The sequence below is a fragment of the Trachemys scripta genome, chromosome 2 (genome assembly GCF_013100865.1).
Source record: "Trachemys scripta elegans isolate TJP31775 chromosome 2, CAS_Tse_1.0, whole genome shotgun sequence".
Taxonomy (NCBI): Eukaryota; Metazoa; Chordata; order Testudines; family Emydidae; genus Trachemys; species Trachemys scripta.
Window position 1 is genome coordinate 143019549 of NC_048299.1, and position 26879 is coordinate 143046427.

General features: G+C 47.3%; 1 protein-coding gene across 2 annotated transcripts in view; it reads left to right on the forward strand.

Annotated features, from left to right (window-relative positions):
* The first annotated feature begins 4576 nt into the window (after positions 1-4576).
* Positions 4577-26879, forward strand: part of TCF7L1 (transcription factor 7 like 1) — a 99555-nt gene continuing 77252 nt past the window's right edge. Inside the window, exons 1-3 of one of the 2 annotated variants that reach the window (XM_034761701.1) lie at positions 4577-4841; positions 4933-4996; positions 5653-5783. In XM_034761701.1, the coding sequence (XP_034617592.1) occupies positions 4647-4841; positions 4933-4996; positions 5653-5783 (390 nt within the window). In that variant the 5' untranslated portion in view covers positions 4577-4646. The remainder of the gene's footprint in view (positions 4842-4932; positions 4997-5652; positions 5784-26879) is intronic. The other variant, XM_034761700.1, reaches the window with a different exon arrangement.

Sequence of the window (26879 nt, forward strand, 5' to 3'; positions counted from 1 at the left end):
TTTTCTTAGATTGTTAGCTCTTCGGAGCAAGGACTGCTTTTTTGTTCAGTGCTTGTCCAGCATCTGGCACCGTGGTCCATGACTGGACATCTAAGTGCTATGGGGATATAAATAATAATCTGTTAGAAGTCAGGTAAAGGAAAACCACTGACGTAATGTATTTAGACTTTCAAAAGGCCTTTGACAAAGTACTTCAGAAGAGGCTATGTCATCATGGGGTGAGAAGAAAAGTTTTGTCATGGATCAAAAACTGGCTTGGAGAGAGGAAACGAAGAGTAGGAACAAATGGCCAATTTTCATCATGGCAAAAGGTTAATAGCGGGGACCACAAGGTACCATATTAGGTCCAGTTTTGTTTAATATACTTATTATTTAGCAGGTGAGGTAGCAAAATCTGCAGCTGACACAAAGTTATTTAGGTTAATCGGAATCAGGAAATTCAGAAAGACCAAACCAAATTAGGTGAATGGGTAACGGGAGGGCAGATGAAGTTCCATGTTGATAGATGAAAAGTAATGCACATTGGAGGGAAACATTTGACACTGAAAGGCAACAGGTTCAAAACTGAGCAAATACTTTTCACTCAAACAATCACTAGACTGTGTAACTCACTGACACAGGAGATCATGGGTGCCAAGAATTTAGTAAGATTCAAAGGTGGATTGGACGTTTATATGGATAACAACATCAAGAGTTATAACAGTTAATGCAAACTAAGAGTTTTGGAAGAGATATACAACCTCATGTTTCAAGGTTCAAACTCATCTCTATTGCTTTGGGAGATCAGGAACCAGGCTTTCCTGGAGGACAGATTACACCACATCTTTCAACTGTGCCTTGCAGTTTCCTCTGCAGAATCTGGTCCTGATCCCTGTCAGAGCCAGGATACTAGACTAGATGGAGCACGGGTCTGATCCAGTCTGGCAATTCCTATGGTTCTATAACCAAAGCACATTTGAAGTGACTGAGTGACTAAATCTTGAAGTTATCCTATTACAGATCTGGGTTCTTGTCCTACCATCTGCATGAAGTTACTTTCTGCAACATCTTTCCTATTCCAGAGCTTAACTACTCTTACAGTTAGACATTTTTTTCCTACTATCTAACCTAAACCTTTCTTGCTGCTGACTTTTGTCCCACCTTCAGCGGCCATATAGAACCGTTAGCCACCATCCTCTTTATAACAGCCCTTAACATATTTGAAGACTATAATCAGTCTGATTCCCTCAAAACTAAACATGCCCAGTGTTTTTAACCTTTCCTCATAGGTCAGATTTTCTAAACATGAGATTGTTGCCTTCCTCTGGACTCTCTCCAATTTGTCCACATTTTCCCAAAGTGTGGTGGCCAGAATTGGACACTGTACTTCAGCTGAGCCCTCACCAGTGCCAAGGAGAGTGGGACAGTTACCTCCCGTGTCTTACATGCTACACTCCGGTTAATACACCCCAGAACGATGTGCCCCTTTTGCAGCTGCATCAGATTGTTGACTCATATTCCATTTGTGATCCACTGTAACCCCCCGATCCTTTCCAGCCATACTACCACCTAGCCAGTTATTCCCCATTTTGTAGTTCTGCATTTGATTTTTATCTTCCTAATTGCACTTGTCTTTATTGAATTTCATCTTGTTGAATTCAGACCAATTCTCCTATTTATCAAGGTTCTTTTCAGTTCTATCCCTGTCCTCCAAAGTGCTTGCAACCCCTCCCAGCTTGGTGTCATCTGCATATTTTATAAGCATATGTGCCACACCATTATCCAAGTAATTAATTAAAATATTAAATAGTACTAGGCCCAGGACTGATCCCTGTGGAACCCCATGCCCTCCCAGTTTGACAGCGAACCATTGATAACTGCTCTTTGAGTATGGTCTTTCAATCAGTTGTGCACCCATCTTATAGTAATTTATTCTAGTCTGTATTTCCCTAGTTTGCTTATGAGAATGGCTTGTGGGACTGTGTCAAAAGCTATAGCACATCGACTGCTTCACCCAATAGTTTGGGACTTATGGATATCTGGGTTCCAGCTCAGCATACATTGCAGTAGGCTACAGGTTGAGTGATAGCCTGCCTTTGTGGCAGAGACAGCCTGATTCAGCCTAAATGTGGCAGAGACAGTCTGATTCAGCAAAATCCAGTACACCTGAGAGGTGTGAGTTGTGCAGGGGAGGAACAGAGCTAGAGTAGTGCTGGAAAGGGGGCACAAGCAGGGGAAGGACACTTGCAGGAGCTTTGTGTGTGTGTGTGGCGGAGGGGGGCATAGAGGTAGAAGTGCTAGCCGGAAGGTGACACTCGCAGAGGCTATGTGAGGGGGATAGCTGGGCAGGGAGAGAACAGTGGTGGGGGTGTGTTGGGGGTAATTAGAGGAACTGGTGTGGGGAAGGAGACATTTGTAGGCAGCTAGCAGTGCTGGGATTGGGATGAGTATGCTTGGCTGCAGGAGCTCTGCAGGACAGGGGGAGGGATAGCAGTGCAGGGAAGGTTAAATTGGTGTGGGCAAGAAGGGGCACCGGTGGAGGGCACTTATAGGAACGGGGGTGGTGGTAGCAATGTCGGGGAGGCACTTGTAGGACTTGGGTGAAGCAACGCTGGGGGATCAGTAGCAGCACAGGGGAAGTTGCAGGAGTTGGGGGTAGCAGTGTGGGGGACCAGGGCCAGCTCTGGCTTTTTTGCCGCCCCAAGCCAAAAAAAAAAGAAAACCTGCGGGGCGGCTGGAGCGGTGAGGCAAAAAAACAACAACAAAACTGTGCAGGGCGGCCGGAGCCAGGGTGCAAACTTTCGGTGCCACTCCCCCGGCCGTGCTGGCTAGTGGGACTCCCTGTGCTGCAGTAGGGTAACCAGATGTCCCGATTTTATAGGGACAGTCCTGATTTTTTGGTCTTTTTCTTATATAGGCACCTATTACCCCCCACCCCCTGTCCCGATTTTTTGCATTTGCTGTCTGGTCACCCTAGTGCTGCAGACATGCCCCGGGCAGCGGGAGGGGTGGGGAAGGGGGGGGGAAAGAGAGAAGGGGGGCAGCCAGGGCTTCCTTCAGCCGGGGTGCTCGCCACTCGGCCCCTCCTGCCGCACCGCCTGCTGGGAGGGCTCCATGCCGCTCCCGCCTGCAGGTGAATTGAAGGTCGGCAGGGAGGGAAGGACACGGGCTGCCGGGCTTGCTGCAGACCTGGCACCAGCTGGGGCAGACGGAGCGCACAGCCCGCTCCCAGCAGTGTGCTCCCTTGCTCCGCGTCGCTGCCCCCTTCAGGGCGGCTGGAGCAGCAAACCAAAAAAAAAAAAAAAGGAAGAAAAGAGCGTCTGTGCCACCCTAGGGTTGGACGGAATGCCGCCCCTTAGAATCTGCCGCCCCTAGCACAAGCTGGTGCCTGGAGCCGGCCCTGGACAGGGCAGTGGGAGGCATAATTTGCAGGGCTGGGTGTGATAGTATCAGGGGCCACTGGGGGGAGCAGTGCAGGGGGCAGAGATGTGGGGGGCTTTGTGAGGAGCTGGGAGTCCCAGCCCTAGGGGTGCGGGGCTGTGCTAGGAGCTGGGGGTCCCAGACTCATGGGGCAGGGCAGTGTGAGGAGCTAGGGGACCCAGCCCCAGGGAGGTGAACTGGGGGGCTGTGAGAGGAGCTGAGGGGCCCAGCCAGGTGTGGTTGGTCTGTGTGAGGAGCTGAGGGTCCTAGCCCTGTGGGGTGGGGTTGTGGGGGGCTGTGATGAGCTGGGGGACCTAGCCAGATGGGGCCAGGCTCTGGGGGGCTGTGTGAGGAGCTGGGGGTCCCAGCAGGGTGGGGCTGGGCTGTGGGGGGTCATGTTAGGAGCTGAGGGTCCTAGCCCTTTGGGACAGGGCTGTGTGAGGAGCTGGGGGAACCAAGCCCCAGAGCGGGTGAACTGTGGGGGGCTGTGTGAGGAGCTGGGGGAACCAAGCCCCAGAGCGGGTGAACTGTGGGGGGCTGTGAGTGGAGTTGAGGGTCCTGTCCCAGCCCTGGGGTACAGGGTTGTGGGGGGCTATGTGTGGACCTGGGGGTCCCAGTCCTGGTGGGTGTGGCTGTGGGGGCTGTGAGGGGAACTGGGGGTCCCAGCCCGGGGGAGTGGAGCTGTGAGGAGCTGGGTGGGCTTGGGGGCTCTGTGAGGGTAGCTGGGGGTCCTGGCCCGGGAGCTCTGTGGGGTCATGGCCTGAGGGGCTGTGAGGAGTTGGGGGGCCCGGGGTGGGGCAGGACTCTGTGGGGAGCTGTGGGTCCCAGCCCAGGGGGGGGCTCTTTAAGGGGAGCTGGGGGTCCCAGCCCGGGTGGGCGTGGCTGTGGGGGGAGCTGGGGGCTGTGTGAGGAGCTGGGGGTCCCGGCCCGAGGGGGCGGGGGGCTGTGAGGGGAGCTGGGGGTCCCGGCCCGGGGGGCGGGGCTCTGTGAGGTGCTGGGGGTCCCGGCCCGGGGGCTCTGTGACGCGCTGGGGCTCCCGCCCCGCTCCGGCCGGTGTCAGCTTGCAGCGGGAGCTCCACCCTCCCGGCCGCACTCCCGACCCTCCCCGGGCGGCGGGGAGCGAGGGGCCGGCCCCGCCGGCGGAGGGAGCGGGGAGGGAGGCAGCAGCGCCGCGCCCGCTCCCCGCCCGCAGCCCGCTCCGCACTCGGCCGGCGCCGCGCGTCGAAGTTGGGCGGGCCGGGCGCACCATGCCCCAGCTGCCGCCCGCGGGCGGCGACGACCTGGGCGCCCCGGACGAGCTGATCCCCTTCCAGGACGAGGGCGACGAGCAGGACAAGGGCGCGGGGCGCGGCTCGGCCCACGGGGACCTGGACGAGCTCAAGTCCTCGCTGGTCCACGAGTCCGAGAACCGCCGCGCCAGCGCCTCGGGCTCCGACTCGGAGGTGAGGGGCCGGGCCGGGGGCTGGAGGTGAGGGGCTGGGGCCGGGGTGAGGGGCAGCGCTCATCCCTCTCCCCTTTGTGTCTTCCCCGCAGGCGGAGCGGCCGCCGCCGCAGCCCCGCGAAAGTTTCCAGAAGCCGCGGGACTATCTCGCCGAAGGTACCGACCCCTTCCCCAGCCCCCAAGCCTCCCTCTGCTCCGCCCGGGGCCCCTGTCCCGCCCTGTGCCCCTTTCCCCAGCCCGCTGCCCACTTCTCCTGCTCCCTTCTGCCCCACAGCCCCCCACTCCCTGCCCACTTGTCCCCTTCTGCTCCCCACCTCACCGCCCCCTCCCCCAGCGCGCCATCCTCCGGCCCCTCTCCCTTTCCCCGTGTCCCCCTCTCGGGGGGCGCCCCTGGGAGTTCGCCTTGGACGGGAAGGGTCCCTTAGGTCCCTACCCAGATCGGTCCCGGCCTGGAGGATCCCCCCCCCCCAGCCGTGCAGCCCTCCTTGGTGTTTACATCCTTCGGATACTTGCAGACGCTTAGCAAGACTTTTAACCTCTTTGTTTTCTTCGTCCGTGTCCGTCGCCCGCCCTCAGACCCTCTCCTCCTCCTCCCTGCTTTCCCACCCCGTCCTCCCTGAGCTAGGCTTACTCCAGGGAAGTAATCCCAGTGTAGATAACTTGAGTTAACTTTGCAGTGAAGACCTATCTTCCCCCCCCCCCCCCCCAACTTCAGCCACTTCTACCATCTTCCCACTCCCGGGCTGCTCTTGGCCTGCTCCCAGCCCCAACCCCCTGAATGCCCCTGGCTGAGCCTTTTCTTTTCTCCCCAGTAGTGAGAAGACAGCAAGATGGAGGTTTCTTTAAGGGGCCCCCATATCCAGGTTACCCCTTCCTGATGATCCCAGAGCTGGGCAGCCCCTACCTGCCCAACGGAGCCCTGTCCCCTGGCGGTGCTCGCACAGTAAGTGCTGCTCACTTTGGTTTGGCCCCTCTACTGTCACCAGAAGAACCTCTTTCTCCCCACAGACACTGTTCAGCTGTCCTTTCACCCTAGCTGAGGAGAGACCCCTGATGTCCAGGGACAGTGTATGTGGTCAGAGAGCGGGGGGGCTTTTGCTGTCTCGCGGAGTAGAAATGTCTGCTCTGACTCTTGTTTGTGGCGTTGATTGCATAAAAGCGATCTTTTGTAAAGTAGCTTGGAGCAGCATTTTCATCCTAAGGATCTAATAATATGCATGATGGGGAAACTGCCCCCGTGGTGAAGTTAGATTTTTTTATTTGGAAGCTGAAGAGATGAGTTGGGCGGTTTTTCTGATCCTCATTCCTTTCCATGGGGTGCATATGTTCCCCTTCGCAAAGCGAGACTTCTCAAAGAATTGGCAGGGATGAGGAAAGTGACAGTTTTGCTCCCTGATTCATTCTTCCTCCTTCCTGGGTTGATCATTCAAGCTGATGCAGGCAGACCATAATATCCTTGTAGAACCCCACGAAAGTCAGGGTCCAGCGCCATGAGGATCTGTTTTTAGGGTTGGGGTCCAAACTTGTCCCCATTGCTCTTTAGGAAGTTATATGTTGTGATATATATAATATATAATGCATATATAAGGAACATATATTTCAAACAAACACACACATGCCCTGGTTTATTTGACTAATATCACCTTAGATTATGAAAATAAAACTCCAGAATATCAAATCTAATTTTCGTTCTTTGATGCTGTTTGGTCACTTTTCACATTTCTCTCAACTTGGAAGGTGAAAACAAGCCCCCTTTCACTTGCTGACACGCAGTTTTTAGTCAGTTTTGCTCACGGTTTCATTGGGGGTGAGGCCCATTTTGTCACTCTGTGGCCCCAATCCTGCAATTGAATGGTCACGGGCAGACCCATGTGCCTGTGCAGAGACCTAGTGACTTCACTGAGATGGCACAGGGAATCCTGGGCTGAGCTGATTGCAGGATTGGGGCTTCTGTAGCCTGCTCAATGTTAAGAAACCCCAGTCCGGCTTGGGCCCCTTGGGGGCTATTGTAATACAAACATTAATGCATTAGTACTATGCTCTGATGCTTGGGTTACAAACATTGCTCAGGAACGTTTGCTTTAAAATTAAGACTCCTGTGCTGCAATTTGTTGCTCATAAATGGAGTTGTGTGCCTGCGCAGACCCCCATTGTATTTAATGGGGGCAGCCCATGTGGACACAGCAGTCTGCCTGTGTGTGACAAATTGCAGGGTCAGGGCCATGGTGTGTGTTTTGTAATTTCATGGAGTCGTTTCTCTTGGATCTGAGTTTTGTAAAAACTTTTTTTTTTTTTTTAAACCACACAGGCACACAAAATAAGGGATAGACTTGACTTGACAGTATCTCTTTAATGGATATTTGAGGGGAAGATCCAAGATTCTTACTTGGTGGTGTATTTGTTTTACTTAACTAGTTTCAGAGCAAGACCCACAGCTCTTATCTGCTGGGGTGGAGCAGTTGATTCTGCAATAACTTTAAAGTTCTATGCAAAAGAAACGTGCATGGTGTTTGATTTCTGACTCCTGCAGTTTAAAACTTGAATGTAAATTCTGGATGGAAAACTAATAAAGAATCCAGTGGGGAGCCCTGTTACATGTGTAAACCTGAGAAACCTGACCAGGGTTTTCTTGTGTTTGCCCTGCTTTTCTCATTTAAAGGGATCTCTTAGACTCTTTAAAGCTGTTAATGGGCTGACATTGTCTGTCTCTCCATCAGCGTTTAAAGAAGTGATTAAGCAAATTGACCAAGCGTTAGACAGAGTGCAAATGAGAGCAAATTGGAATTCCCCAGAACACAAACCAATGCCCCATCCCCAAATCCTCCACTGCCCTCAGGAGCTCATTGTGTTCCGGTGACCATTAGAGGTTCCCTGCCTGCATGCTTATCCCCAAACAGGAACCTATTATTATCCTTTCCTTGGTGAGGTGCACACCTTATCACAGATCAGTGCCCTCCTCTGGGCTTCTGATTTAATTCTGGAACTTTTGTCTTTTAAGGTGAAGGGCCTGAACAAGATAAATGTGATGCCTGATTGGCTCTTAATAATGATTAAGGGAAGTCTGAGAAACTTTCCCAGCAGAACCAGTTAATTCTGCTGTCATCCTGTTTTTCAGCAATTGGAAGCTGCTCTATTCACTTGTGGCATTAAAACATACCTGGGGCATGGGTGGCTTGTTTCCTTGTATGCCTGAAAGCAGCTGGCACGAGCACTTGCACAAATAATGCTCTAAACTAATAGGGTTAGTTAGCATGGAAGGCTTCTCGATTCTTGTATGTTTTACTGCTGTGAAACAAAATCCTTTTAGTGACGTCCACTGTTCAGCCAGGTTTTAATGAATCCATTATTCACACTTGCCTTTGCTAAATTATTGATAGGAGGATTTTACATGCATTCCTACAAAGAGAACATAGAACAAGATACAGTTCCTTTAAGCTGTGACTTAAATTAATGCTAGTTTGTTTACACCTATCTCTAAAATATGTTATCTAAAACCAGTGAGCTTGAACAGTCATTTAGTGTTAAATGATGTTTGAATTATTAGCCATTTGGTTGTTCGTTCATTAACATGGGTCAGTACTGCATTCAGCCGTATGACATAACTGTATTTTAATTATACAGTTACTGATAATTAGGCATTAGAACTTTTGGCCTTTCGTTTAGATCTTAACAGCTAGACTGTACTAGCCTCGAGGACATGATTATACAAATATGTCTGTGTGGCAGACAGTTGTGTGATGGGTAAAGGTTATAGTTGCAGTTTGTCACCATTATTTGTATTAATAAATTTCACAGATGATATCTGATTGGGAGGAATTGCAAATACCAGCGAGGACTAAGAAATAATAAAAAGGGACCGAGTAAGATTAGAAACAGGCATAAAATTAATATTTTTATTTAATAAATCTTGGAATACTGGGGAAATTCAAGAAGACCAGAAGCGAGCTAATGTGTCCATATTTTTTAAAAGGGTAAACAGGATAACCTGGGGAATTATAGGCCTGTTAGCCTGACATCGATCTCAGACAAAATAATGGAACAGCGGTATGTGACTCAATCAAAAAAGATCTAAGGGATGGTCATATAACTAAGGCTGGTAAACAGGGCTACTTGGAAAAGAGGTCTTCATCTAAGTTGATACAATTTTTTTTAGTGGGACTACAAGTGGTTGATAACGGTAACTATGTTGATGTAATATGCTTGGCCTTCTTTTAGGCATTTGACTTAGTACTGCACAACATTTTGACTAAAAAACTAGCATTGTTCAAAACCAGTGCAGCACATGTGTTTAAAAACAGGTTGATAGATCTCAAGACATATTTGTTAATGGGGAATAATAATTGAATGGGGGGTATTCTGATGGGGTTCAGCAGGGATTCTTATATAGGATTGGGTTGAGGATATTTTTTTCGAATATCTGGAAGAAAATATAAAATTTCATGTAAAGTTTGCAAATGTCACTAATATTGGCGGGCGGTAAATGACGATGAGGGCAGGCCACTGATACAGAGTGATCTGGATTTTTTGATAAGCTTGGCACAATCAAATACAATTCAGCCAAATGCATGATCATACATCTAGGGACAAAGAAAGTAGATCATGCTTACAGGATGGGAACTGCATCTTAGAGAGCAGTGATTCTGCAACAGACTTGGGGTGGTGGTGAACCACCAAATGAACTTGAGCTCCCAGTGTGATGCTGTAGCGAAGGGCTTGTCTATGTTACCCGCTGGATCGATGGGCAGCGATCGATCCAGCGGGGGTGTAGACGCGATAAATCGACCACTGAGCGCTCTCCCGTCGACTCCAATACTCCACTAGGGCGAGAGGCGCAGGCGGAGTTGACGGGAGAGCGTCAGCTGTCAACTTACCACAGTGAAGACACCATGGTAAGTAGATCTAAGTACATCGACTTCAGCTATGTTATTGATGTAGCTGAAGTTGCATAACTTAGATTCACCCCCCGTCCCCCCTCCCCCAGTGTAGACCAGGCCTGAGAGGGCTTTTGCTATCCTAGGATGCAGAAGTAGGGGAACAATGAGGTGGTGTATCGATGTATACACCAGAGATGAGACCATTACTAGAATATTGTGTCCAGTTCTGGTAACCACACTTCAAAGAAGGTGCTGAAAATTTGGAGAGTGTTCAGGGAAGATCTACAGGAGGATCTAAGGACTGGACAACCTGCCTTACATGGAGAGACTTAAGAAGTTCAATCTATTTATCCTATCAAGCAGAAGGTCAAGAAGCAATTTGATCGCAGTCTAAATTGTCCACCCAAGGAGAGGATAAGTGGAGGACTTGTTATTCCAGCAGACAAAAGCATAAAAAAATGCCAACAGCAGGAAATAGAAGCTAGACAAATTCAAACAGGAGGTAAACTGTGCATTTTTAGCGGTGATGCTAACTTAGCTTTGCAACATCTTTCCTAGGGTTTTAAAAGATATGCTACAGGTCAATCAGAACTTATGAAGTTGGTGCGGGAACCACTTGGTGAAATTTGATGGCCGTTGTTATGTAGGAGGTTAGACTAGATGATCTTAATGGTTCCTTCTGGCCTTAAAATCCAAAACTGTTATAGTACTGCCTAGACTCCCCAGACAATGTGCTAGGCACTGTACAGACAGATAATCACTGTCCTCATCCTGAAAAGCTTAGTTTAAGACAAGATTCAACAGGTGAACTGAGCAAATGGGGAGGAGGGAGATGGAGGAGAAGGTAATAGGAACAGTAGAATCTTTTGGCACAGAGAAGGTTTTAGTAATTGAGACAAATAAAGGGATAGTCCTAGTCTTGACTGACCATTATCAGCTGTCAGTGTTTTGTGGGTATCACAGTAGAAATAAGGCTTAAAATGAGACTTGAAGGAGGGTGGGGCTTTATGGATTTTTTTTTTTTTTTTTTGAGAGAGAGAGGATGTTCCAGGCATAAGGGAAGAATGGGGAGGGGAGCTCAAAGGTGATTGTGGGAGAAACAGGCTCATGCATGATAGAGGTTAACTGTTATTGATGGAATGAAAGGTTGACAAAGCAGTAAGGTAACAGAGTAGAAAGGTAGGGCAGGGCTACTGGGAATGGACTTAAAGATAAGTACAAGAAGCTTATATTGGATGCAGTGGAGAAGGGGTGGGGGACAGTGGATGGAATGGAAGGGGTGATGTGATCAGGCCACTTAAGGTTTTAGCAGCTGTTTTGTATGGACCCCTGTGGGGACAAATTGAGATTCATCTTGGAAATATGTAATTAATCTTTCTGGACTGTGGCGTGGGTGTGGGAGTTTGGAAACAGATACTCAGTGGGAAGATGCTAGAAAAAGATTCTTGGAGTGATGATGGGCAGCAAATTAAAAATGAGTTTTCAGAGCCCTAAGTACCGGCAATGGGTTGTGACTGCAGAGACGTTATCTCTAGATAGGGAACTAGCAGCTCCCATATATGAATGACATTCATTGTTGAGGCATCATGTTATGAGAAAGATATTGATGAACTGGTTGGGGATCAGAGAAGAGCAACAAAAATGATCAGGATTGGTCTGTCTGTCTTGTGTTTCTATATGATGCCTATAATGATGGTATCTAGGTGCTGGAGGGATTGACTGTGTAGAGATTAAAAGAGCCAAATATGTATAGGTTGGCTGTGAGATAATTAAGGAGTGTAAGAGCCAATGAATATTTCCTCTCCAACCTGCTGAGGATAGGGAGCAATTTTTTGGGACAGTACATGGAGAACAGAACTGGGAACAATGGAATGAAATTAAGTAAAGGAATACTGTGATGCATTGAAAACTTCAAATGACAAGCTGTCACGTTAAGTGCAAGGAATTTCCTGGTCCTGTTTGCAGGCTTTGGGGCTCTGCAGAAGCATGCAATCCGGGTTGCATGCAATCCGTCTGCAAAGAGACAGCCTAGAGCAAGGTGGGAGGAGTTGTGCCTGTCTGCCTTAGGGAGCAGCCTGCTTTCTCTCTCTCTGTTTTTGTTTTCATGTTAAGGTTCTGGATTCCAATGAAGTCGTGTTACACTGCAACCTTCCAGAAATAGCATTAGATGTTTGTATCTAACTTCTCTATGTACATGCCATGAAAATAACAAATATCAGGAAAGCCATCCTGACAAGATGTTCTGCCTTGTGGAGGGTAGAAGACCTATCACTTTTCACTTTTAAAACTAGACTAGCTAAATTCTACAACAGCGGGGCCCCATTTCTGGTTGGCCTGTAGGCCCTTCTGTAATGATCAGTAATACTTTAGGTAAAAGTTCAGTAGGTTCTTGGGGAGTATGCTACTTGACTTAGCTTTCTTACATCTCTGCTCTCTGTGGTACTTGGGAGGTTGGATGCCTTTTTCAGGCCTCGTAGTTCATTTTGTACCAAACAGGACAGTTGATGATTGCAGCTGCATTTGGAATGCAGACTTCCACTCCTGTTAACATTTTAGTTCCATTGGGTTCTTCCCTCCCCTCAATGAACTCACATTTAAGAGAACCTCTCAGTTCCATTCTAAGCATTGAGTTGCAAAGGGGGGAAAAGGGGGCGTGTGGTTTCTCCTGCCTTTTTTTATTTTTATTTTTTAAACCTTACAGATTTGACTTTCTGATATCTTTATTTCTGAAGGAAAAATCAGCCTCTTGCTGATAAATATAGCACATAAAATGATGTAACAAATAAGAAAATGAAAAGCTGGGTCTGTACTCTATTCCATTTAACTCCAGGAAACTTGGAGTTAAAGTTCCATCTACCATTTTCACTCTGACCCTGGGTCGATGTCTTTTATGTACTTATTCATCAGAAACCCCCCCTTACTGCTAATCACATATCTCCTCTATATTTCCAGTGACATCCATACCTTTGCCTTGCATACTTATATAGTACATGATTCTTAGATCAGGAGCTGAGACTGTTCAGCGTCTCTGTCAGGATTGTCGTGCAAACACTACTGGAAAATATTTCATGTGCAATGTGGGCCATAATTATGATGGTGCTGCTTCTAGTATTGCTTTCTAACTGCATTTAACTCCCTCAGATATTTTGGGATACAGTTTGTATGAAAGACATGATGGCATATGAAACTGTCATATTGTTACTATGCATCATGCTACCAATACAGGCATAGTTTCTTGGGTAAATATAATGACGAGTTGTCTTCTAATATCCAGTTATAGGGAGAGCCAATGCAGTGTGACTCTGAGTATGGATGTTCTCTCTAGGCAGCAATTTTTATATAATCACTCAATATGCTATTGCGAAAAGACCCATCACTTGTGCAACTTCTCGATTGATCGGAACAATGGCAGCACTAGTATAAAAACACCGGTGAATGCCTAAGCCTTGGTTTCTCTGATAATGCCACCAGTGGAGCTGCACAGGTGTTAGTGAATCAATGGGAGAGTTCCCAGAAAAGTCCTACGTAGAACAGGCGTAAATGTCCAGTCACTGAAGAGGGCAAGTTTGAGGTTTTCTGACGGAAGATGCCCAGCTAGACAAGTAGCTGGTCACTTCCAAAGCGAAATATCTCCTTCAGTGTGGCAGGCTGGATTAATTTAAATCATGATTAAATCAGCAAGTGCAGAGCCTCGATTTAAATCCTCAGTTGTAATCAGCTTTTCCGTTTGTACTTCAGTTACTTTCAAAGAAAGGTGTATTCTCATTGGTTGATATCACCATTGAAGCCACGTTGATTTGCAACTAAATAGAGCCTTCACACTAGATTTGGTACATCTTTTTGCTACTTAAGATACGCTATAACTATATGCATTTATTTAAGCAGTTATATAATTGTTTTCAGATTATTAATTAAACATTTTTAGTGTGTTCGAAAATGACAAATGATATATTGCTTATTTACTAGATAATTAACTTTTTGCTCATGATTTGTGACAGGCTGCATTAGGATGGTAACTGGAATTTAACTAAACACACAAAACAGCATATACAATTTATTTTTATTAACCAGAACAATCCCTTAATACAGTGCATGACCTATTATGCCATATTTGTAAAGCTGGACTTCAAAAGTTAGATGTTTTCCCTCTGATTCTTTCTTTATATAGAAAAGCAGCCTTTAACTCAAAACTCTTGACAGAGCTCATGGATTCAGCATTTTCTATTTAGATGTCTTAAGAGATTATAAGATTTTAGTCCTTAACATATTTTGTTTTAAATTCAGATTTAATTTTGAACAGATTTATTTTTTAAAAGATAGATTTATTGTAATTTAAATAAAATTAAAAAATCCGAATGAAATACAAAAGTAATTGCAGAGTGCATTGTAATTGCTGAGCCAGGTTATTGTCACCCTTAGGAGACCTACTGATGGTTAAAGACAGTCATTCATTTGATTGCAATGCTTTACACCAGTTTTTGCTCAAACTCAATTGCTCATGTGCTGTGAGGTGGCCTGACCTTGCGTTGTAGGTAGAGCTGGCAGCAACTTTTAGAGCTAAGGTTTCCTCATGGTCTCCATTGTAAAAGTCTGTTTTTAATTATAAACGGGCTTTATAATTAATAAGCCAAATATTAATTATTCAGGCTGAAATTTTCCATGCCTCAGGCTGATTTTTTTTCTTAATTTCAGCAAAAATGTTTCAGGTGCTTCTGATAATGACATTTGGGAAAATATGTTGTGTTGGGCATGCTAAAAAATGTCTTTCAGCAGTTTCATTGTGAAGCCCTATTGTCTCTGTGCTTTGGGGAAGAGGCTTGAATTTTGACAGAGGGCTTGTCCTGGGGCCACAGAAGTGCCTCATACTGTCCCTGTGAAATTCTGAGTTCTCTGCATTTGGCAGCTATGTTTCCAGAGCATTCCTTGTGTACTGAGCATGCTCTATCTTAGGGCAGAAGGGGCTGAGCAGGACATTCCCTTCAGTTGCTTCTCCTGCCTGCTGGGGCCCACTGTGTCACCAAGCACTGGTGCTGAGAATAGGGAGACTCTCCTGTGCTCCCTCCTGCTGGTGCCCAAGCAGTGTGGAAGGGAAGCGGGGATGCAGAGGGCTGAGGAGCAAAGAAGGATAAGGACAGGGAAAGGTTTATAGGGGGATAGGAGCAGAGGGGAGGAGGTACCGGGGCAGAAGGGTTTGAAACTACTAGAGAACACTCTTCTCCAGAACTTGGAATAGAATTTGGGACTCCTGAGTGCCAGCATTCCTCTGCTGTCAGCCAATAGTTATGAAGCACATTGGCAAAACATGGCTCATCCTGTCTGGTGGCTCATCCAGCATAGAGGATAACAGCCTACTACTGTTACCAGTTATCCTTTTAACTCAAGCAAAGTGGTCTGTGTTGTGGAACTGAAGTTTCCAATGGTGCTGCTGATTCATCAGCATGGTTCCTCAAGATAGGATTTCTTTGGGTACGTCTATACTTACCTCCGGGTTCGGCGGTAAGCAATCGATCTTCTGGGATTGATTTATTGTGTCTTGTCTAGACGCGATAAATCAATCCCGGAAGTACTCGCCGTCGACACTGGTACTCCTGCTCGCGAGAGGAGTACGCGGAGTCGATGGGGGAGCCTGCCTGCCGCGTGTGGACCCGCGGTAAGTACCTTGTAGTTCGAACTAAGATACTTCGACTTCCGCTACATTATTCACGTAGCTGAAGTTGCGTATCTTAGTTCGAACTGGGGGGTTAGTGTGGACCAGCCCTTTCTTTCTTTTTAGTTTCATTTGTTAAAAACCTAGGAAATTACATACAAAAAACGGTTACAAGAAAATTAATGTAGCAAAATTAGGTACTGCAAATGCAGGAAATTCCAGGTTTAAAGTTTCCTGTGTGTGTGTGTTTTGTGATGCAGTCTGAAATTTTAAGTTGGGTGCTTTTGAAAAATCTCACATTTAAGGTAAGTGACTTAGGAGCACGAGTCCCATTGACTTCAATTAGACTTATACTCCTAAATCATTTAGGCTTCTAAATCTCATCCGTGGGTGCCTAAATCCAGACTTAGAAGCCTTAGTTTAGGCACTGGTTGCCCTAGTTTTTAACATTTTGGCCAGTCTTCAAATACCTCATCCCATACTATTTTTCCATAGAATCTTTGTCTCATTCAGTGCACAGGTCTGTTTGGTCCCCATGTTCTGGATGGATCACCAAAGGGGACCAAAAGGACCTCCGTTCAGTGCATAGGATGGACCTGTTCTGGGCATGAAACAGGTGCAACGAAGGAGAGTGTTTCTGTAGGACCAATGCCTCATTTGTTGCATAAGTTGGAAGATGTTTGATGGATGAGGCAGGAGATTACAGGACGAGAGAGGATGGTTTCATGGTTAAGGCAATTGAACACTGCTTGGAGAGCTGGATTGTATCCCTGCCTTTGCCATCGAGTTTCTATGTGATTCTGGGCAAGTCGCCGAAACCAAACTTTGCAGTTAGTGGCCACCTTGTTTTCTGGGTTCTCAGCTAGAGTCCCCTGCATCTGATTTGCACAAATTTTGAATACTCATAACTGCATCTGAAGTCCAGGGGAGCTGTTCTTGGAACATGCTATAAAAATTCTGAGTAAATGAAAAAACAAACAGGCGTCCCCAAATGAGCAGGAACTTTTATTAATTTTGCCTTTAGTGTCTCTGGCCCGCCGATCGCCATCTATGAAATGGGGGATAATACCAAGTGTTGCGAAGGGAGATTGATTAATGTGTATGAAGCAATGAGTGCCATGGCAAAGCCGATGAGGAAATGAATTCTGTATGCAGTGCAGGTTTCGGATGGCGTCCAGTAAATACGGCCTAAGGTCACACATTTAACAATGAGGATATAAAGACTATTAAATAACTACCCATTCAGCACTCAGTGAGGTAGAAGTTCTGTGAAAAAAATAGCATATGATCATGCAATGAAAGATTGTATCATAATGCATACGCACAAGGGAGCTGAATTAATGTTGGACAGGCAATCGTAATTTTAGTATTTGCTGCCTTGGGAGTGCTTGACTTTACAACCCTAACATTTTCTCAAAATAGGTTCTTGTTGTTTGTTTTTGTTTGGCTTTTTTGTAGGCAGTGCAAGAATCAGGCTCCCTGGAACAAGAACGTGGAGAGGGGCTCAAAAGGGCGAGTAGAGCTGTGTGGAATTTTTTTGGCAACTAGTAAATTTGCTGAAAAATGCAGTGTCAGGGCAACTGAAACTATTCTTGAATTCGGGTTGAATCTGACAAATAGCTTCAGCCAAATGAAAAATGAGGAAAGTGTTGTTTTTTTTCCAAAAGGTCAAAATGGGTTGTTGTTTTTTGGACAATTTGTTTTTAAACAAAACTTTTCATTTTGGAAATGTGGTTTTGCATCGACCTGAACAAACACTTATTGGTTTTGTGTTTTGACAAGTAAAATTGAAAAAAATGCAGTTTTGGTTTGAACCAAACTGAATCTTTTTGGACTTTTTGGTTCAGTGGCCAAACTGCAAAATCAGGTATTTGCTCAGCTGTAGTCCTGAGTTGTGGCGCCTTTTCCATCCTGGTGCTATTTCTTTCTCCTTCTATTGGGGAGGTGTAATTGTTACTGTTAAAATATGTTATGGAATTCCCAGAAGACACTGCATAGAGAAGATTTGAGCTTTGCTCTGGGGCAGACTTGGGATGAATAGTAATTAAAAAGAAAAGATAGGAAAAAGTTCATTCCAAGGGTAAGTTCCTTTGCAAAAGTCATAAAGATTGCCACAAGCAATTCTGCCTAGCTGAGGGACTGACTAGTCCCTGTTTAGGTTCCCTGGTATGTTTGGGGGAATTGGATTTGCTTGCTTCAACTTTTTTCGTAATGTATTCAGCTCTTTGTAAGTTGTGTGGATGTTGACAAGGCTGGAACCTGCCTCTTTTGTCTCCAGAGTATCTTCTTTTTTCTAACTTAGGTTGAAAGTCTGTTTTATATTTTGGATTGCTCTTTTGTTATGTTCTCATATTTGCTGTAGCTGCTTCAACTCCTGAATCCTGAGATACATTCTGACTTCAGAACAGCAGTGGAACGGGGCTCGATGGGATGAGTTGCAGCTGCTTCTCTACCTAATAAATGCACAGAACTCATGTAATGGTTTATGAGGAGTGAGTGAACTCTGGAATGGCTTTTTTTCCATGTTACTAAAGACTGTAAGAATGTGATTTGGGTGCACGGATGCCTGTGCATGGACAAGGAATGATTGACATCGTCGGGCTGGAGGTGAAGAAAGAAGCTGGTCTTAAACCAGTGACTCTCTAAAGCAGCCAATGCTATTGTGTGGGTATGCTGCTTTCTGGATGAGTGCATTCCTGCAGTGTAAGGAAAGCATGACTGGAAGATAGCAGTGGGCTGATGGACTATTCTGTCTAAATACTTTTGTGGCTGTCATCACTAGTGTCTGTGCGCCTGGCAAGCATGATGGATTTTATCCTCTCCAATACCCCTTTGAGGTAGGGATGTACCACCTCTATGGTGCAAATTGGAACTGAGGCACAGGGTAGATCAATTTTCAGAGTAGCAGCCGTGTTAGTCTGTATCCGCAAAAAGAACAGGAGTACTTGTGGCACCTTAGAGACTAACAAATTTATTAGAGCATAAGCTTTTGTGGACTACAGCCCACTTCTTCGGATGCAAGTAACTTGCCTCAAGGGAGTCTGTGACTGAGCCAGGAACTGAAGCCAAGTGTCTTGCACCCTAGTCTAGTGTCCCGACTGCTAGCTCATCCTGCTTCCAGCCCCCACTCATGGGCTCTAAAGTAAATGCTAGAGGTTGGTGTCTTACTGGTCCCTGGTGATGAATTTAGTAGACCTGGAGGCCAGGAATATGGACAGATGGGTCTATGGAACAGACACTTACTGTCAGTAATTGCTGGCGAGATTTCACAGGTGGGTTCTGTAGCTAGACAACCTTTCCCAGAATTCAGCTGGTCCTTGTTAGGACTAGGGTGAGCTTTCACGAGAAATGATGTTGCTACTTGTGTAACTTCTTAGAATTGAAAAATTCCCATAGAAATCAGGGGTGGCTCCAGGCACCAGCACAGCAAGTGCGTGCGTGGGGCAGCAAGCTGCGGGGGGCGGCGTGCCGGTCGCTGTGAGGGTGACCTGAGGCCTGAGGGAGGTCCGCAGGTTTTGACAGCAATTTGGTGGCGGGTACGCCGAAGGCATGGGACCAGCAGATCACCCGCAGAAATGCTGCCGAATCCGCGTGACCAGTGGACCGCCTGAAGGCGTGCCGCCGAAGGCTGCCTGACTGCCGTGCTTGGGGCAGCAAAAAACATAGAGCCACCCCTGATAGAAATGCACTATCCCAGTTTATCCCCAATAGCCTGATGAAATGAAAATGTCCCCCCATCCCTCACAAATCAATCCACCTCTGACAGTGTCGTCTTAGTCACTTTGTGGCTGTCTGCTCAGCTTCTTTCCTGAGCTTGTGTCGAGTGGTGGAAGCTGCCCACCGTGTGGAAGTGTGGGGTGAGAGAGTGGGTGCCTTCCCCCAGACCTCTTGATAAATCAATGACACCCTCCCAGTAAATCAGTTACTGTCTGGGCTGCTTCCTTCCCCCGCAGCACTTAAATAAACCAACTAATGCTATCGCCCCCACAATAAATCAATGCTGGGCAGACTCCCCACCAGTGAATCAGCCTCTCTTCCCCACTGAGCCCTCTGCTGGTGCCCACTCACTGCCCCACTGCTGGGATAATTGGGGTCCCCTCACAATCTGCTCCAGAGCAAAAGGGTGTCAGCCTGCCTTCGAGGGCAACCTATTGCTCACCAGTCCAGCTGGGCCCCCCTCCTGCTCAGAGCTGCCCTCAGCCTGGGCAGTTCAGCCCTTCCCCCTCCACCCGCCCATTCCTTAATAGCAGGGGTGTCTCTGCAGACTAGCCAGCCATCTCTGCATTGCCTGCCCGCTCCAGCCAGGGCTGGGAGCTTTTCTTCACAACCAGAAGGGCTGGATATGGAACTTTTTTTTTTTTTTTTTTTTTTCCCCCTAAATGTAAGCTGAGATTCTGCAGAAACTGCTGGCCCTGCCTGGGAAGGATTCCTGCTCGCTGCGGGTGAGCGGGGAAGTGGATTTTTCCAGCATGATTGAACCATGATGTTTCCTTGCTGGGAGAGGAAAAATCTGGCCTGATTCTTTCGGTGCCTTTTTGGAAGAAGAGGAGCTGTATTGCAGTTTCCTCCCACACCCTGTGCGACTGGATTCTGCTGAGAAGGCCAGTCCATTTTCCCTGCCAAAGACCTCATGCTGGCTGGGCACGGGAGGAAATGGGCAAGAGGGGCTTTTCCCCCATGCACAGGGGCGGCAGGTTTGTATAATTTTTGGTGGTGCCCAGAATGGATCCAAGTCCTGCCCCCTCCCCCCCCGCCTTGTAAGCCAATATATATATATTTTAAAATAGTGTAAAAATGGACTGGAAACAGTAAGCGTTTAACAGTTTCCCTGTATTGCACAATTTGTGTGCGTGTGTGGGGGGGTGAGGGGTCTGGCTGCGGGGGAGGGTTATGGGGTGAGGCTGGGGATGAGGGGTTTGGGGTATAGGAGAGGGCTCAGGGCTGGGGCAGAGGGTGGGGTGAGGGCTCTGGCTGGGGGTGCGGGTGCTCGGGTGGGGCGGGGCCAGGGATGAGGAGTTTGGGGTGCAGGCAGGCTGCCTCGGGGCTGGGGCCAGAGAGGAGGACTCCCCTCTCCTCTCTGGCAGCACACTCACCCCACACCACTGTCACTGCACATGCTCCTAGGGCCCCTCTCAGGTCCAGCAGGCAGGGCTGGGGGACACTCCAGGGGAGGTGCACGGGGTGGCAGGTGGGGCTAGGGGAGAGACCTGGCCCCAAACATTGGTGGAGCCGGGCCCTGAATATTGCTGGAGCATGGGCACCATGGGCCCATATAGCTCGCTGCCCCTGCCCATGCAGTCATAGCTGGAATGGGGTGGGAGGGGTTGGAAATCACAGAGCAGGAGCTTAACACCCCTTCCCTACTGCACCATCTTCATTTCCCGTCAAACTTCCATGCATCTGTAAGGCAACATGAAGTCTGCTCTGTAGAGCGCGTTCAAAGAAGACAGTAACCAGACTCTAAACGGGTTAACTAGAACTCTGCTATCTGCAACCTGGGGTTTCTGCTAGTGGATTTAGCAGCCCTTTATCCCTGGGCACTTTTTTGACATCTTGAGAGGCTGCAGTGACAACAGGAAGCTGTGCTAATGGGCCACTTGTAATTGTTTTAAGGCCCGTTTACTTTCTTAAACAGTGGACACTTCTCCCTACCCTGAAAATGTCCTGCAAAGAGATACAGATTGTGGCTGAATATACTGTTTGTTTAGCTTTCAGTGTAAGCTGCTTTTTCATTATGTTGCCAGGCTCCTCTAAGCGGGCTGTGGAATTTAGCAAGGACCAATTACAAGGTGTCTATTTAGTAGTTATTAGATTGGAATGCTTACTTCTGCCAATCAAGATGTTTTAAGCAAGACTCTCCCTCTATTTTGGCAAGAGATTCACAGAGCAGCCCACTTGAAGGAACAACTGTCAAAGCGCTAGAAGCGTTCCAAAACATTTTCTTGTTTCTCCAGTGCAATGCAGCAGAGGCTCCTCTCTCTCCAAGAACTGGGTATGAAGCAATTACTGAGGTCAGTCTGTGTAAAGGGGTTGTGAACCATGAGGTCGAAAAGAAGTATTTCTGAATTCCGGACCCCTATGCCCAGGGAAATGGTCGCTTTCAAAAGAAGCTCTCCAGTCCCTGGAAGTGCGGGAGTGGTTATGAGTGTCTAGTCTTGGATAGCCCACGGTTAGACTAGATTAAGGTCCTGCTCTCCTGAAATCCTCAGATGCAGGAAAAGTGAATGGATGTTGGTTCCACAACTATGGTTCCTGAACCATGCACCTGCATGGGGCGTATAGCGTGTTGCTCAGCTTGCATAGGGAAGAGTACAGTAGAACCTCAGAGTTATGAACACCAGAGTTACGAACTGACCTGTCAAGCACACACCTCATTTGGAACCAGAAGTACACAATCAGGCAGCAGCAGAAACAAACAAAAAAAGGCAAATACAGTACAGTACTGTGTTAAATGTAAACTACTAAAAAAAGGGAAAGTTTAAAAAGAAAGATTTGACAAGGTAAGGAAACTGTTTCTGTTCTTATTTCATTTAAATTAACATGGTTAAAATACTCCTAAGGGCATTCTGCGCCAAAAAATTTAAAGTTCTGTGCCAAAATATTAAAAATTCTGCAAATTTTATTTGTCAAATAAGTGTGGAGGTTCCAGCATGGCATTGGGGAGCACAGGCCACTGGCTGCACAGAGGTGGAAGATCACTGTGCGGCTCCCCTGACCCTGGAGACAGCGAGGCTGCACCCAACCCTGACACAGCGCAAGGACTGGGCTTGCCCCAGAACTCTTCCCCCCCCCCCCCAAATGCCAGGTGCACAAGGTGTGGGAAGGCAGGATCCAAGTGTGGAGGGGCTTAGTTAGTGCGGGGGGTCCAGGTGTGGGTTGAGAGGGTTCTGTGTGGGGCAATCTAGTTGTGGGCAGCTCAGTGGGGGATCCGAGTGTGGAAGGGATCTGGATGTACAGTGGCTTGTTGGGGGTTTCTGGGTGCAACAGTAATGGGACTCTGCAGGGGGGTTCAGGTGAAGGTGGTTGGGGCTCAGCAGGGGGGATCTGGATGTGGGAGGGATAGAACTTGGCAGGGGGGTCTGGGTGTGGGGGGCTGGAGCTCATCGTGAGGGGGTGCTGAGTGCAGGATATGGGGGGTGAAGCTCGGTGGGAGGGTCTGGGTATGAGGAGATCTGGATGCATGGGGGGTTGGGTGGATGGGGGAGCAGCTCCCTGTACAGGTATCCCTTCTCCTGCAGCTGAGGAGCGATGGGTGCAGGAAGCAGGCTGTGGGGGAAGAGAGTTTGCAGAGCTTCCTGCAGCTGGGGGAGAAATCTGGGGGTGGGTTTGACCCAGCCTCGGATGCCATGAAGAGGAAGTCCCGTCCTCCCAGCCCAGCCAGGACTAGCAGCTGAGCCGGGTCTTCCCCAGTCCTGCCCCATAGTGATTTACCTCTCTGCTGGCTGCCCTGGCACCTGAAACATACTGCTGGGGAGGGTCACATGACCACTCTTGTGGCTTCCCTGTCAGAAAGTCATTTTTCTGTGGGGGACATAAATTCTGTGCATGTGCAGTGGCGCAGAATTCCCACACGGAGTATTAAAAGCAGCATTTTTCTTCTCCATAGTAAAGTTTCAAAGTAGAATTAAGCCAATGTTCAGTTGTAAACTTTTAAAAGAACCACCATAACATTTTGTTCACAGATATGAACACCTTGGGAATGGAAGTTGTTCGTAACTTGAGGTTCTACTCTATTGTGCCTGAGGCCTAAACCTGGATAGAGGGTGAGAGGCTTGTGTTTTCCCTGGAGATGGCGGAGGCATTCCTGTGTGTTTTTCCTGTTACTTTTGGGTGGAATGTGTCCGGGTATGGCATGACTGTTGAAGGCCTCTAGTACTGGTGTTGCACAGCCCCTGCTGCACACCAGTGTGCTGAGATGGTCCTTCTCCAGAAGAGAGGAAATCACGACACCGAGGTGTTGGGGGTGGATTCCCCCAGTCACTTTGTTGCACTTGAGGTGGTGTGAATTCTTTGCAGACAGTGAGCGTGGAATGTCTCCTGTCACTCAGCCCCCAGTAGGAAACACTGTTGGTGTAAAACCCCAGGTGGCTTTTTGCAATAAATGTGAGTACCACAAATTTGCTGGCACTGGGCAGGCCTAGAGAAAGCTGGATCCCTGCCCCACGGAATTTCCATTGTGTGCAGACCTGGCTTGTTACTGGTAGTTCCTGTTACAGTTTATCCCCCCGATGTTTGTCTTCTGCATTCCTCCTTGTGTGTCATCTGCAGAATCACCAGTTGGCAAATGTAGAATCCCACAATGCCATTTTCTTGGAATACTGGGGAAATTCTAGAGGAATGGGGAAAAAGGCTAATTTTGTGTCAAATTGTGTGTTGAAAACGGCAGATGGGATTGACCCAGTTAACTATAGGCTGATACTGATCCCAGGCAAAATCAGTCACTAAAGTGTTAAAAGTTGGAAGCACAATTCATGTCAGTCCATATGTTTTTTTGGAAAACAGGTCTTGTCGAACTTGATATAATTATTGTATGGGTTTACAAGTTTGGTTGATAAAAATGCCTGTTAACATAATATTCTGTAAGGCATTTGACATTCTAATTAAAAAAACCCAGCATTATACAAAATCAGTGTAGGCAATTTTAAATAGGTTAAAAACTGGCTAATTGATACATCTCAAAAAGTAAATGTAAAAAGAATAGTCATCTTAAGGAGGTGTTTCTAGAGGGTTGAGCAGGAGGTCTGTTCTTGGACTTGATCAGTGTCTGGAAAAAAATATAAAACTTCTGGCAATGTTTGCAGATGACATACATTGGTGGAGTGGTTTTTTTTTTTTTAAAAGAAAGGTCAGTTCTGCAGAATGATCTGGATCTCTTTGGCATAGGGTGGGCTCATTTGAACAACTGAACTAAATGCAAGATTGTACATCTAGGAACAAGGACTGTAATTCATGCTTGTAGGATGGGGAGCTGTATTTTGGAACAGAGTGGCTCTGACATGGACTTAGGGGTCCTGGTGGAGAAATAACTGACAATGAGATTCCTGGGTGATGTCGTGCGTAAGAGAACCAGTGCAACGTTTAGATAGATGACTGGTATGTTGAGTAGGATCAGGGTGGTGGTCTTACCTTTGTATACAAGCTTGGTGAGGACGGGAATAATACACTGGAGAGGGTTCAGAGAAGAGCTACAAGAATGATTTGTGGTTTGGGAAAACTGCTTTACAGTGAGAGACTAAAGAAGTTCAATCTTCTTTGGTTTATTGGAGAGGTTAAGCTTTTTAGGAAAAATCGAAGTGACATATTACATGAGGGATGATGATGATGGGTGTTACATTACATTTGCAGGATAAATTCAGGCCAAATGAGGGCGTGAATTTGAGTCAGAGGCCTTCCTCTGAGGTTGCACTGCCAGGGTGAACCGATCTAGATTGGGCATCTGTAGCGTTCAGCTACCAGGTAGTGAGTCTTTTAAGTTACATTAGGCCCAAACCACAAGGGTTTTGCAGATCAAAGCCAGCATTTAGAATCCTAGAATATCAGGGTTGGAAGGGACCTCAGGAGGTCATCTAGTCCAACCCCCTGCTCGAAACAGGACCAACACCAACTAAATCATTCCATCCAGGGCTTTGTCAAGCCTGACCTTAAAAACCTCTAAGGAAGGAGATTCCACCACCTCCCTAGATAACCCATTCCAGTGCTTCACCAACCTCCTAGTGAAAAAGTTTTTTCTAATATCCAACCTAAACACCTCCCCCACTGCAACTTGAGACCATTATTCCTTGTTCTGTCATCTGGTACCACTGAGAACAGTCTAGATTCATCCTCTTTGGAACCCCCTTTCAGGTAGTTGAAAGCAGCTATCAAATCCCCCCTCATTCTTCTCTTCTGCCAACTAAATAATCGCAGTTCCCTCAGCCTCTCCTCATAAGTCATGTGCTCCAGTCCCCTAATCATTTTTGTCGTCCTCTGCTGGACTCTTTCCAATTTTTCCACATCCTTCTTGTAGTGTGGGGCCCAAAACTGGACACGGTACTCCAGATGAGGCCTCACCAATGCTGAATAGAGGGGAACGATTCTGCTGGCAATGCTCCTACTTATACAGCCCAAAATGCCATTAGCCTTCTTAGCAACAAGGGCACACTGTCGACTCGTATCCAGCTTCTCGTCCACTATAATCCCTAGGTCCTTTTCTGCAGAATTGCTGCCTAGCCACTCGGTCCCTATCCTGTAGCAGTGCACAGTATTCTTCCGTCCTAAGTGCAGGATTCTGCACTTGTCCTTGTTGAACCTCATCAGATTTCGTTTGGCCCAATCCTCTGATTTGTCTAGGTCCCTCTGTATCCTATTCCTACCCTCCAGCATATCTACCACTCCTCCCAGTTTAGTGTCCTCTGCAAATTTGCTGAGGGTGCAATCCACGCCATCCTCCAGATCATTAATGAAGATATTGAACAAAACCAGCCCCAGGACCAACCCTTGGGGCACTCCGCTTGATTCGGGCTGCCAACTAGACATGGAGCCGTTGATCACTACCCGTTGAGCCTGATGATCTAGCCAGCTTTCTATCCACCTTGTAGTCCATTCATTCAGCCTATACTTCTTTAACTTGTTGGCAAGAATACGGTGGGAGACCGTATCAAAAGCTTTGCTAAAGTCAAGGAATAAAACGTCCCCTCATCCACAGAGCCAGTTATCTCATCGTAGAAGGCAATTAGGTTAGTCAGGCATGACTTGCCCTTGGTGAATCCATGCTGACTGTTCCTGATCACTTTCCTTTCCTCTAGGAGCTGTAAGCCATTAATTATTCTAGCACTGGCTGGTACACAAATGCTTGCTTACCTGCTGCTTCCATCATCATGGGTCACCATCAAGAGAAGTGACCCTTGAGGTGCATTTTTAATGAAAGTAGTCATGGATCCCGAGAAGTCTCCTTCCCACATGTCAAAAAACTGTGTAGATATAACTTTTCCTGTTTTATAATTCACAATTGTACTGCCCCTGGACATGACTTAGTGCATGGAACCCAGCTGTACAACATGCTGCCTGCGAGAAGCATCGCTGTGTGACAGGATGGCCACTTCCTGCACCATCTGAAGTTTGAGTGATTTTCAGGTGTAATCTCAGCATGCCTCTGTAACGGAGTCATGGTGCTAAAGGCAAGGATAGCTGGGTAGGGCTCCACGTCTCAGGGGAAAGGTCACAAACTCCTTGTTGGATATGGCAGAGAAGCCCTCTTGGTTGCTTGCTATTAGGACAGTAGATCCAAGACACACAAGCAGCGAGCTTGACTAAGCAAGGTGGGTGGAGCCGGAGGCCTGCAGTGCCCCCTATTTCCCTGCTGTCCATGCTAATTTGCCATCCTCTCACTTGTTTTTTTGAAAACTTACATAAAAAAATAAAAATCCCGAGGCTAGAGAAGATTGTTTACAAAAAGGGACAAATCCCACAGTGTCTCTGCAGTAGTACTGCTGAGTCTCTGTCATCCACTGTGTCCTGCAGTGGTGGGTTGAGAGGACTG